Here is a 12,964-nt window from a genome sequence, read left to right as displayed (position 1 = left end):
AACCTGCAGGTTTAGGATTTGTAACATCAAGTTTAGTTGCTTGATATCATCCTCTGAAAATATCTATATGGACGAGAGATTAGATCACAAATAGGAACAACCCCCCCCCCCCCCCCCCCCTGCTACCACTTACCACCACCAGCACCACCAATCCTCTTTGGAAAAATATTAACTACTATCTACGCCACGCATCCACCGGATCATGAACTTCCGGAATTTCCAAACATTTCCTCTCGACTGAAATTCCCAGATCTACTTTCGAAAAGAAACTGAAAATAAATTATCTTACCCCCTGGATGGATGAATGGCTATGCCTGTAGGAATATCCAGGCCCTCGTCAATAATCAGTACGTTACGCGTCCCGTTTGCGTCATGCATTATTATCCAATCATACGCTGCATCTGTCCAATACACGTTGCCCGTCAGCCAATCAACGGCGACTCCGAGAACGCTGGATGATGTAAAACCGTAGTAGATTTTCGCCGATCGGTTACTTCCCATTGACCCTGAAGAAGAAAAAATAATAATGAATAATAGCCTAATAGTCCACTCCAAATTTTATTAAACCAAAACGGAAATTCTTGTTGCCCAATTGATCGTGAGCCCGGCAGCCACTGAACAGCGCCAGATCGACGTTGCTCTAACCCTTATTGTTGAACGCCAAACAAGGTAGCAACAACTCCCATCTTTTAACGTCTTTTGGTATGACGCGTTAATGTAAAAAATTGGCAATAGGTTTAAATACCATATCTGAAACGATCCGAAACATGTACTGGCTTTAATGATTTGCAAGTTGTAGAGGTGACGGAACTTTGATAACGCAACAGAAGAATACAAACATGATTGAGATACATTCTTGCAGATTCATGCTCATACGCAGGCACAACGACATAAAAGCCAATCGAACACATGAATTCAGGTTATACCAGTGATTTCGATTGCGTTATACCTGCGTCAATACGCCGGTAATTGAACACGTTGTTTTAGCTGATCATTTTCCGTTTCCTTTTTTTTCTACGATGTCACTCTCATACGGCTTGTAAAAGATTGAGTCACCCACAGGCAAGGGACGCCTCACATGCAACCGAATTAAAAGAAACGATTAATATCTTAATGACGTACCCTTGATCATGACCTTTCGAAGACCATCACTCCAAATCAGTTCGTGCTCACCATACCGGGTTTCTAGGGCGGTCCAGTTACCACTTGGGGCCATGAAGTAGAAATCGGTCACGATGGTGTCCTGGACTGTGCCATCTGGTTTCAACATCACGGTGGGGTCTGCCGGTACACTGTTCAATCGAACCGAACCCGTGGACGCTTCAATCTCGCTCCAAATGACTCGAGAACCAAGCGCTAAGTCGACTAGAAATAAGAAGGGGTAACCCAAGGAAAACATTGGAAAAAATATTTTCATATTATCAAGGATAGATAAAGGGATACCAAATCTAACATGCAGTAGGAATGCTTGAAACACATTGGTAATTTTCTTTTAAAGAAATCATTTTACGACGGATTCACTCAAAATAATGTAGATATGTTAAAGATTAGCTGTATCTGAACTTGCAATTTACAAATGAGGATCAGCATATGAAATCATTAATATCCAGAGGAGAGCAGTGTATTTAAAGGAGAAAACATATAAGCTGATTGTGAAGAAAATAGATTATCAATGTGGTCATAGACAAAATGGAAACGGGAACCTGGAAAACACCCTTTTAAAATCAAATCTCTTACCATGAACAACCTTAAGTTAGACCAAGATAACATGAATGCGGCAAAGCGTGTGCCTAAAAGAAAACCTGGAAAAAACATCAACCAAAAGCTTACTCGATTCATAGGATATGACGAAGCCTTGGTTGTTTTCCGCTCCTCCCACGGACATAAACTTGATTGTCACCAACCGTCCACTAGAGTCAATAGATGTGGGTGGAACTGTCGAACAGTATTGGCCCAAACGTGGTACTCCAACCGTCCCGTTTCCATCATAGATCCAAAGGGAATCTCCACTAATATTAATAATGGCATACAGAAATAAACAGTAACGACATTAACGCTATTTCCAAACTTGTTTCAGAGTTGGGCTGAAGCCGAACGTTTTTAGTAAACGGCAAATGTTTGCAATACTACATACTTTCGTTATGATATACGCTTTCAAAAAGCTTTGAAAATTATTATTCTAGCTTTTGCTCAGGCAGCCGTTATTAGCGCACAGGGCATTTCAAGGAATAATCCTACCAGGGACCCATTAACCTCACCTGGATAGAGTGTAGCAATGTGTAGATTGACATCTTGCTAAAAAAAAAGTTAGTGTTGTGGCAAGGATTCCTCCCCCGAACCTTTTCACTTTTAAGAGTTTCCACTTAAAGAAATGCCCTGGTCGAGACAAAAACAGTATTGTTTGCAAAGATAAAAGATTTTTGCATTTAACCACTGTACCCGTTAGCATATACATTTTAAGGCAAACAAAAAACTCGGTCACACCAGCGAGACCAACAGTAGACCAAACATGATATATATTACCCCTAATGGCCGAAAATTGTTATTTTTTAAAGTTGGTCTGGATCGGATTAGTGGCGTGACTGGTATGAAGATGGTCATACCTGCAGTCGCGGACCTGGAACTTGAGTCTAATCCTGTTCTCGGCGCCAGAGTCAATGATCCAAACACAGTCCGATGCTGGATACCCGTCAGGGTAGTTAGTGGAACGTATCACACCAGCTCCGGCCTCTATGGAACCCCCACATCTCTGGCTGCACCCGAGGGTAAAAAATGTGCTGGATAATCAAAAGAAGAATATGCGATCAGGGTAAAGGAGAGATGGTGTTTGGCCCTGTGCACACGAGGCGTTGTTTCACTTACTCCACTCCAGGACAACCAGGCATATATATATATATATGTATATGCATATATCATGCAGGTCCAGGTGCAATCTCTAGCCACAGACGCAACCCCGTGAAGCAGGGCGCGATAGAGATTTGCAAAGTTTCGGGTTTATCTGAATAAAGAGTTTTGACGGAAAACTGGCGGAAATACATTGTGCATTGGCTCGCCTGAATCTAATGACCGATGTAATAATATACATGTACTATGTAACAACGCATAGAGAGGACGTCGATATATTAAGCGTTATTTCAACCCACAATATTATTATTATGTTTATAATCATTATTGTTATTATTATCATCATAACAATCTACATACAAAAATGCGTTCAAAGAAAATGTAAATTTGTGTGACATTCCCAGGCGCAACCGTCATTATCTTTAGGCTCCTTTTGTTGACTGCTTACTGAGGCATGAATACTATTGATTGAAACAATCAATTGGCGGTAGTAGATTAACGCCTCGTGTGCCTTGGACATCATGTTGGACAAGGAGAAGAGAAATTGTTCATATTCAACATTGACGTAATTTGGGACAAAAACTACTGGGGCATGATGACAATTATAACTGATTTGTTTTATAATTTTCCAGTAACTGAACAAAATGCTTCATACAAAAAGTTTGAATTTTGTCTTCTGCTATCAAGTGAGAAAAGGTAGATAAATGCATTTAAATTAATGTCTTGTGTAAATGATATTTAGATTAAAGTTTCGTTTTCAGTTAGAGTTGGGCTACTTGATCTTATATATGATCTTTTTCTAGCACGAACACTCAGGCCAAAGTTGTTATTAAGAATACACTGTATTCATGAACCCATACACAACCATTGGAGCCTACTGTTTTACAGGAAGTGATGAAATACTAGGAAGATCGGTTCCTGTTTTTCTCTGACAAGGGAAATTATACCGCATTAAAAATATCATTTGAACTGATCAATCCATTGTCTCCAGTAAATAACATTCGCATTAGATTTGTAAAATGATATTGATCAAGGGCAAAAACACAAATTCAAAGAGAAAACAAATCAATTTTGGAAGGATTCCTTTCTCTCTCTCTCTCTCTCTCTCTCTCTCTCTCTATTGTATCTTTTTTCCTTCATTCATTTATCCATCTACACCTGTAACCCTGTGTACCCACATTTTCTGGATATTGGTGCACGTATATGCATGATAAGGGTTATTGGATTTGAAATCATAATTACCTGACATTCATAAAGCTGGTAAGCTAATCGTGACATTTGATGCATATTTTGTCGTATATTTATTATTAGTGAAACTGCACCACCTTCATCAGAATGAAGCATTGGCCTACACACGAAAAATAACATCTTGCTAATACCTCCGCCCCTCGCCCCCTACCAACATGACTCCAAACCGACTAATTTTGTCCATTTGGGAAATTTAATTATTTGTTCCGTCTGCAGTTGGTCTGGCGTCAGTCTCGGAGGCGGTGCTTCGGGATGTTGATGAGCAAATTTTACCACACTATTTCTGTATTACCTCATCAAAATAAGAATGTCCTTAATCAGCATTAGTTAAAGGCTTTGTTAGAATTATTGTACCTTCTTTTTTGTCTTTAATTTTTATTTTTTAATAATTACCTCAGGACTAGAAAGGTTGTTAACCACGCGGATGAGCTCACCAACATGGTGCTAAAATCTCATTAGCCTTTATCGACGATTGTTCTGGAATAAAAGAACGAATTAAAAAGCGTTATTGGTGGTCAATAGTCAATACGTTAATCATATTGCTTTTTGAAAGGAAATCAAAGAGGCAACGTTGAGGTTCGAATAATAAATCCATACATTTAGAGGTCGGCAAAGGATCTCCAAATTGCCATGCGACTATATGAACAAGAAAAACTCGTTTTATACGTTTATGTTATGCTACCACTTTGAAATGTATTTGCGTGTGGAATCGATTTGCATGATATTCATATATATATATATATATATATATATATATATACACTTTTGTAGTATTACACTGTTTTTGTATTACGCTGTCATCATAGTTCTTAGTACAAATCAGCTCACGTACAAGCGGCATATCCAGCATAGGATGATGGATACCTTAAATATTTCATTTAGTACAGTTGAATCTTGTAGATTTTCGTCGTTCCGCGAGGGTGCCTAGGTTATTGTTGTTGTTGTTGTTTCATGTTGTTTAATTTAGGAAAGTCAGTCAGTTTATGACCATAATTGCCGAATACTATGAGTACATTTATTTTTAAATCAAATTTACGTTTATACACTCATAATATGCTTGCATATATTATGTATATATTTTCTTCTTACCCCCCCCCCCCCCAAACACACACAAAAAAGGGAAGATATTAATATCATGTTAGCTTACCAATCTCTGTCCTTTTCTTCTTTCTTTTTTTTATCCTTGTTTTTTGCGCTATCCTAACAAACCCGCTCGTGGTACGTTACAAAGGTTTCTCGGGGGGGGGGTCCTTTATGTATCCTAAACGCAGGGATGGGGCGCTCTTTGTAATATTTCAATTTTATCTCGAAATACACAAAAAGCCGGCAGCCAAAATACATTTAATATCAAACACATTTTAACGAGCTTTATTTTCGAATTTTGAAATTAATACTGACATGTGCAGCAATGATATCTTGTGTTTTACTTATAAATTCTAAAACGTTGATGTGTACAGAAAACATATACAATAATCACTTCATAGACCCTTTCCGGTCTACTCTATTTTCTTTCGACTAAGGATCTACACCACAATCATGGGGTTGCCCTACTGGCAGCTTACTTCGAACCGATGTGATCTTAGTACATAATGAGTGCAATGTGTGTGTCCACAATTAAAGTCTCCAATTTTCTTCCGCCTCTATTAGGTATTTAATTCCGCAGGTACATTATGTAAGAGGGCACTCTGTATTATACAATCTAGTTCAAACGTACAGAAAGTGGTGAATTGTCTCTTTTTCCTAAGAAAAACACTCACAATTTTCAGATTGGTGCCTACCAGCCTTCAACATAATACTATTCAGTTTTAAGCCACTAAGACGCAGTCTATGGATCATTATTTCACTCTGTCTACCCTTCTGAGGTGATTTTAACCCCCTCCCCCACTTATTAAAGGGATAGTTGAGTTCTGTTTTCAGACCGCAAATGCCTTCAAAGTCCATGGTTATTGCTCTTATACTTATCAATGACATTTCTAGTGCCCTTTATGAACCTAAAATTGCTATGAAGGTAATTTTAGACCCCAAAATGTGTGAAATTTAGCCAATACGAGCATACCAATTCAGCTCCACTTTAAAAAAAAACATAGTGACCATTAATGAATTATTTAACTAAAAAAAACAGTACATGGGCCGGCTGGTTGTGCGTAATATAAGCAACAAGAAAATGCCAACAAAAAAGCTAACATCGGCATTGGCTGAAATACGACGTGAAAGGCGTTATTTCGTTTTTTTCAACGGTTTTTCAATTTTTCAATTTCAATTGTGGTGGTACACAAGTATTATAAATGGTTATATTTCAGCCGTCTCTGAACCGATTTTGATCAAACAAAGATTATTTTGTCATTTAAATATTATGTTCTTTCAAATTTGACACTCAGTTTTTCATTATCTCACAAACAAATTATTTTGTGTAGCGCACTCTGCAACAGAACTCAACTATCCCTTTAAACTCTAACTACGCCACTGCGTAATATTTGCCATTAAAGTTCGTATAATTATGTAATGGGGAAAATATAATATTTTCTTCCTAATTTCACAAGGAAAAGGTAAACAATTATACACTGTTGCTTAGAAAATAGGGCAGAAAACTGTATACAATATTCTTCCCATTTACATGAACAAAGTCAATTTGTCATGAAAAGAAGCTTGAAGATATATGAAAATTACAAACATATATATTCATGGATTGATAACGACCAGGGTAAAAGTGAACTTACCTTTGCCTAGAAGTCGAGAGATTGGTAGTGTTTAGAAATAACGAACAGGTTGATCTGCCTATTCAAAAATGACTATGATTCGGATACGAATACCAATTTTATAAGAAATGGAACTATCTGTATCTTCGAGGTGAAATGCTCCAGAATTGTATTACTCTTACTATCGAAAGGAGGAACTGTGTGTGTACCCGAAGTATAACGTTACAGAGCTTAATGCCACTTTTACCGAAAAGAGGAACTGTGTGCCCATGCAAAGGAAATGCGTGTAACGGGATCCGGGTTCGTCCCTCAATTCCCCCCCCCCCCCCCCGCGTGCATAGACTACGTTTAGGAGTCTACTGAACTTTGTGGGCAAATTATTATCTGTGATCTAATATTTGTATGACTATAAAATGGCGAGAAATTATTTTTTATCACTAGTATTGTTTTTCTAATTAGTTATTTTCGAATGAATAGGCGGACAAATATGGCCGGCATCTCCTCCCTCGATTTGAAATGTTCTCGCGATGCCCCCTGTCTGGCTACACCACAGCGGAAATAGTTTAACCTATTATGATCCAAACACCAATTGAGGACAATGCTTTATCAAAGTATATTATTCGTTAATTGATCCAAACACAATACTCTGAGCTGTTATCTTTCAATGACCGAGGCACGTTTCCTTCCTTGTTAAATTGAGGGAATTTCTGAGGGAGCGTCCCTATATATTTTTTTTAATTCTTACAATTATGTGCCGATAGGTCTTTTTTTTAAGAGCGCTTTTTTTTTTTATTACAGAACTTTGGTACAAGTAACAAGGATAAGTTGGTCAACAATACTTATATATTGGGTGTGTGTGTGTGTGTGTGTGTGTGTGTCGATGAATACCACATTTTTGTTATCAACTTTTTCTATATTCGTAGTTCTGTGTGTCGTATTGCCAAAATCTATACTTTTAAATGATTAAATTTGCTCATGCGTAGATTTATATAGGGCAGCACATGCAGGCGTACGCACGGGAGCGTCATACCCGCTGGCTCAGTGTTATAGAGTACTGAAGCTGTGAAATCTTGAAGAAAAAATTTTAGAATTTCTCAATTTGAACCCCATTTTCCGAAACAGCATTAAAAATAATGTCCAAATGTCGAAAACCAATTGAATTTGGGCAATTCCACTCCGAAAAATAACTTACTTTCAATAGAAGCAGAAAAATCAGACAAACCAATCAAAAAAAGTTTGATAAAAATTGGATAATTAATAAGAAAGTTATGAATTTTTGATGACATGAACAAACTTTGAAAATCACAAGACAAATTAGCACCTCACTCATGATTCTGTGACGTCATTGCCTCACTATCCACGAATTGTTTTCTTTATATTGATAATATAAATTTCCAATTCAATCCCCTTAAAACGGTATTTCCTCTCACCAGCATCCAAGCTATATTGAAAGTAATATTTTTTTAATGTGGATGCACTAATATAGAGTAGTTTTGTTCAGTTAAATCATGCAAAATGTGAGTTTTTATAAACTATTGATGTAAAAATCAATGATTATAAATATCAAATATTCAAAAAAAAGTATCAATTCTTCAAAGTTCATAAAAGATTTTGTGAAATGTCATGCACGCAATATAATACAAATCATACAACATCGGCGAAGGCATGGGGAAATCAAGATTTGAGGGATAAAAAGGGAAATTAATTGGATAAAAAATATATAAAGCAATTGATAAATAGTGAGGCAATGACGTCACAAACTGATAACCAATTTGGCAATTTGTGTTGTGATTTTCTAAGTTTTCCATAACCTCCTTATTAGTTATCCGATTTTACTCAATTTGGGGGTTCTGTTTCCCTTGTTTTTTTGCATCTATTAAAAGCAATTAGTTTTGGAGTGGACTTAGCCCATACAGTTATTGGCTGAGATATGACCATCCCAATAAAAAGAGGTCAATAGGAAATCCCTTTTATGTTTAATACTCTGGTTTATAACATTTCGAACCAGAGCAAAAAAACAGTGATTTCCCATTGAAATCTATTTCTTCTGATAGTCATATCTCAGCCAATACTTAACATAATCAATTGGTTTTCGAAATTTGGACATTAGTTTTGATGCTCTTTCGAAAAATGAAGTTCAAATTTGGAAACTCTAAGAAAAGTTGTTGATGACGTCACACTTGACCACTCCATGTAGTGATCGCCAAGTTGCCTATTTCGCGAACGACCCACGCATGAATATCTTAATGGTCCCCCGTTGTTTAAGATAAATCTATGAACGTATATCAATGGCGCCATATATTTTTACCCTAGAAAATGGGTAGTGGTTTGGGCTCATGAATATTAACTTGTGTCCATTCTATGGAGAGCGGGGCTGGTTCTTAATAAATCCTCAAGTACTTCAGTTGGTTTAATGAAATCTGTATATCGTCATAATATAAAGACAAATTACCGTGACGTTGAGGTTTGAATAATAAATCTATACATTTAGAGGTCGGCAAAGGATCTCCAAATTGCCATGCGATTATGAACAAGAAAAACTCGTTTCATACGTTTATGTTATGCTACCACTTTGAAATGTATTTGCGTGTGGAATCGATTTGCATGATATTCATATATATATATATATATATATATATAAATACACATCTGTAGTATTACACTGTTTTTGTATTACGCTGTCATCATAGTCCTTAGTACAAATCAGCTCACGTACAAGCGGCATATCCAGCATAGGATGATGGATACCTTAAATATTTCATTTGGTACAGTTGAATCATGTAGATTTTCGTCGTTCCGTGAGACTGCCTAGGTTAGTGTTGTTGTTGTTTCATGTTGTTTAATTTAGGCAAGTCAGTCAGTTTATGACCATTATTGCCGAATACTATGAGAACATTTATTTTTAAATCAAATTTACGTCTATACACTCATAATATGCTTGCATATATTATGTTTATTTTTTCTTCTTCTTACCCCCCCCCCCCCCCCCCCACAAAAAAGGGGAGATATTAATATCATGTTAGCTTACCAATCTCTGTCCTTTTCTTCTTTCTTTTTTTTTCTCCTTGTTTTTTGCGCTATCCTAACAAACCCGCTCGTGGTACGTTACAAATGTTTCTCGGGGGGGGGGGGGGGAGGGGGGTTCCTTTATGTATCTTAAACGCAGAGAGGGGGCGCTCTTTGTAATATCTCAATTTTATCTCGATACACAAAAAGCCGGCAGCTAAAACAACGAGCTTTATTTTCGAATTTTGAAATTAATACTGACATTAATGGGCTGAAAGATTAATGACGTGTGCATACATTGTATGTGCAGCAATGATATATTGTGTTTTATTTTTTCCTAATTTCACAAGGAAAAGTTAAACAATTATACACTTTCAAACATCATCTGATTCAGCTCTACGGGGAGTCTACTCAACTCATCGCTAGACAACTCCAGCGCGACCTAGTTAAATCAGCCAAGCTCACCAACCACCTAGCCTTCCTCAAACGCTGCCGCGACTCCGACACCATCTCTCCAGGCCTTCAACTCAAATCCTCCGTTCACGCCCCCAAGGCTCAGCGCATACTACACCAAGCCGGTATTGACCTTACCCGAGAACGCATCGTATACACACGCCACCAACTCTACGATCTCAACACCGCTATCTCTGCAGCTCAGTCTAAGATCAACCAACAACTCAATCCTGATGACCTCAGCAAAGTACAGTCCTTCAACGACCACACCGCCCAACTCGCCTTTCAGACCACCAAACTCAAGCAGATTAGGAAGTTCGACCAACTACGTTCACGCAAGCCGATCCGCACCAACGACCCTCCCATTAAGGACACAGTAGTCAACCTCAGTCAGCACAGACTCTCCCAAGCCGAACACCAGGTTCTATCCCTAGGACTCAACTTCGCCGTAGCTCCCAAGAAGATACCGTTTTCCGACATCGTGCAACAAGTAGAACCCAAGCTCCGTTTCCTCTACAAAGCTGCTGCCAACGACATCCGACTCAAAATTACCAACGCTCTCGCCAAAGCTAAGCCACCCAAACCCAACCTATCCAAAGTAGAACGATCCGCTATTCAAGACCTCCGCAAGAACCAATCCATCCACATCCTACAAGCAGACAAGGGAAACGCCACCGTCGTCATGGACCAAGATGCATACGAAGATAAGATCTGCGACCTACTCAAAGATAAGGAAACCTACTCCAAACTTAAGAGGGACCCAACCCTGGCCAACGAAAGGAAGATCAACCAACAACTTTTGACCCTACACAGATCCGACGCACTACCCAAGGCACTCTACTTCCAACTCAGATCTTCGTCAGCTAAGTCACCTATCCTCTTCGGACAGCCCAAGATTCACAAGCCACTCATCCCTCTCCGCCCTATCATCTCTACCCGAGGATCATCCTGCTACAACACTGCACGTCATCTCGCCAACATTCTACAACCACTCGTAAGCCAAACCCAGCACCACGTCACCAACTCCAAGCACTTCATCGACATCCTCTCCAAAACCAAGATCCAGCCATCCGACACGCTCGTCAGCTTCGATGTCACCTCTCTATTCACCAGCGTTCCTGTAGACCAAGCATGCGACATCATCAGACAACGCCTCATCTCAGACCCAGACCTCGAATCTAGGACCAAGCTCACACCTGACCAGATCCACGACCTCCTTCTCACCTGCCTCCACTCAAACTCCTTCAAGTGGCGCAGCAACTTCTACAAACAACTTCAAGGAGCAGCCATGGGATCTCCACTCTCACCAATCATCGCCAACATCTTCATGGAACACCTCGAGCACCAAGCACTCAAGTCCGCCGACAAGTCTCCTTCACTCTGGCTACGCTACGTCGACGACACCTTCGTCATCTGGCCACACAGCACACCAGACCTCCACCAGTTCCTCGACCACATCAACAACCAACATCCCAGCATTAAGTTCACCGTGGAGACCCAACACGACAACTCAATCCCTTTCCTAGACGTACTCATCACCAAGACACCATCAGGATTCCCCGCGCACCAAGTATACCGGAAACCAACCCACACAGACCGCTACCTCAACTTCCGATCTCACCACCATCCATCAGTCCACCAATCAGTCTCCAACTCACTCATCAGACGAGCCCACCAACTCAGTGACAAAGCACATCTCCAGCAAGAACTCAAGCACATCACGCACGCACTCACTTCCATCAACCAGTACCCAAGAAGGAAAATCAACACCCGAACTTCCTACCACAAGACCAACAACATCACCACCGGAACCCAACCTGATACCAAGCCTACCGCCACCATCGTACTTCCCTACATCGGCAAGACATCACACCGACTACAACGCATCCTCCGCTCAGCCAACATCCTCGTCAGACACCAATCCAGCCACAAGCTTCACTCCACTCTTCACTCTCACAAGGACAAGCACCCATCCAACAAACAACCAGGCGTCTACAAGATTCCCTGCGACTGCGGCAAAGTCTACATTGGAGAAACCGGCCGCGATTTCGACACCCGACTGAAAGAACACAAGACCCACCACCGACGCAGCGACTAGGACAAGTCAGTCATCGTCAAGCACGCACAACAAGAGCTCCACCGCATTCACTGGGATAAAAGTCACCTCATCACCACCATCCGACATTGGAACACCCGAAGGGTCCGAGAAGCCATCGAGATCCACCAACACAACACCGTACCCCAAGACCCAGGCCTTCACATCAACAGCATCTGGCACCCAATCCTTCCTCACCATTCTACTTCCGACCAATCTTCAACCAACTCCACAACCAGCACGCTAACCACCAACACTTCACCAATCCATCCATCCGTCAGCCCGGACACCACCTGCAACCACCCAACCACTCCTAATCAAACAAGCACTACACATTCTCAACTAGCCACTTCACCCACACAAGCACCGCCCACGCCCACACCTCGCTACAACCTACGCCGACGCCACAAAGCTACTCACCTGATCCCACCGAGATCTGCCCGCCGAAACCGCCGACCAACACACACAGAGCGACACCAATAATAGCCGTCCTCACCGCCGATCGATACACCCACTCAACAGCCGACACACCGCCCGCTACTCCCCCGACACCAACCACACGACGTCCGCATAGCCGCCGCCCACTCGTTTCCCGCCAATTCACGCAACCGAGCGCCACCAC

General features: G+C 40.4%; 2 protein-coding genes across 2 annotated transcripts in view; one reads left to right on the top strand and one right to left on the bottom strand.

The window, feature by feature from the left end:
* The window catches only part of LOC578656 (low-density lipoprotein receptor-related protein 4), a 32,516-nt gene extending 25,499 nt beyond the window's left edge, over positions 1-7,017 (bottom strand). The window contains exons 1-6 of the mRNA XM_030972822.1: positions 6,810-7,017; positions 4,486-4,569; positions 2,604-2,777; positions 1,831-2,009; positions 1,123-1,365; positions 290-506 (exon numbers count right to left, since the gene is read on the bottom strand). Of these exons, the coding sequence (XP_030828682.1) occupies positions 290-506; positions 1,123-1,365; positions 1,831-2,009; positions 2,604-2,777; positions 4,486-4,532 (860 nt within the window). The 5' untranslated portion in view covers positions 4,533-4,569; positions 6,810-7,017. The remainder of the gene's footprint in view (positions 1-289; positions 507-1,122; positions 1,366-1,830; positions 2,010-2,603; positions 2,778-4,485; positions 4,570-6,809) is intronic.
* A 3,059-nt stretch (positions 7,018-10,076) lies between these two features.
* LOC115929943 lies at positions 10,077-12,345 on the top strand. The gene is made up of 2 exons (XM_031000108.1): positions 10,077-10,094; positions 10,189-12,345. Exons 1-2 carry the CDS (start codon positions 10,077-10,079, stop codon positions 12,343-12,345), a joined length of 2,175 nt encoding a protein of 724 aa, XP_030855968.1.
* The last annotated feature ends 619 nt before the right edge of the window (positions 12,346-12,964 follow it).

Source organism: Strongylocentrotus purpuratus, unplaced genomic scaffold (genome assembly GCF_000002235.5).
Source record: "Strongylocentrotus purpuratus isolate Spur 01 unplaced genomic scaffold, Spur_5.0 spur5_scaffold_6, whole genome shotgun sequence".
NCBI classification, from domain to species: Eukaryota; Metazoa; Echinodermata; class Echinoidea; order Camarodonta; family Strongylocentrotidae; genus Strongylocentrotus; species Strongylocentrotus purpuratus.
Note: the sequence above shows the minus strand (reverse complement) of the source record. Positions and strands in the feature narration are given on the sequence as shown.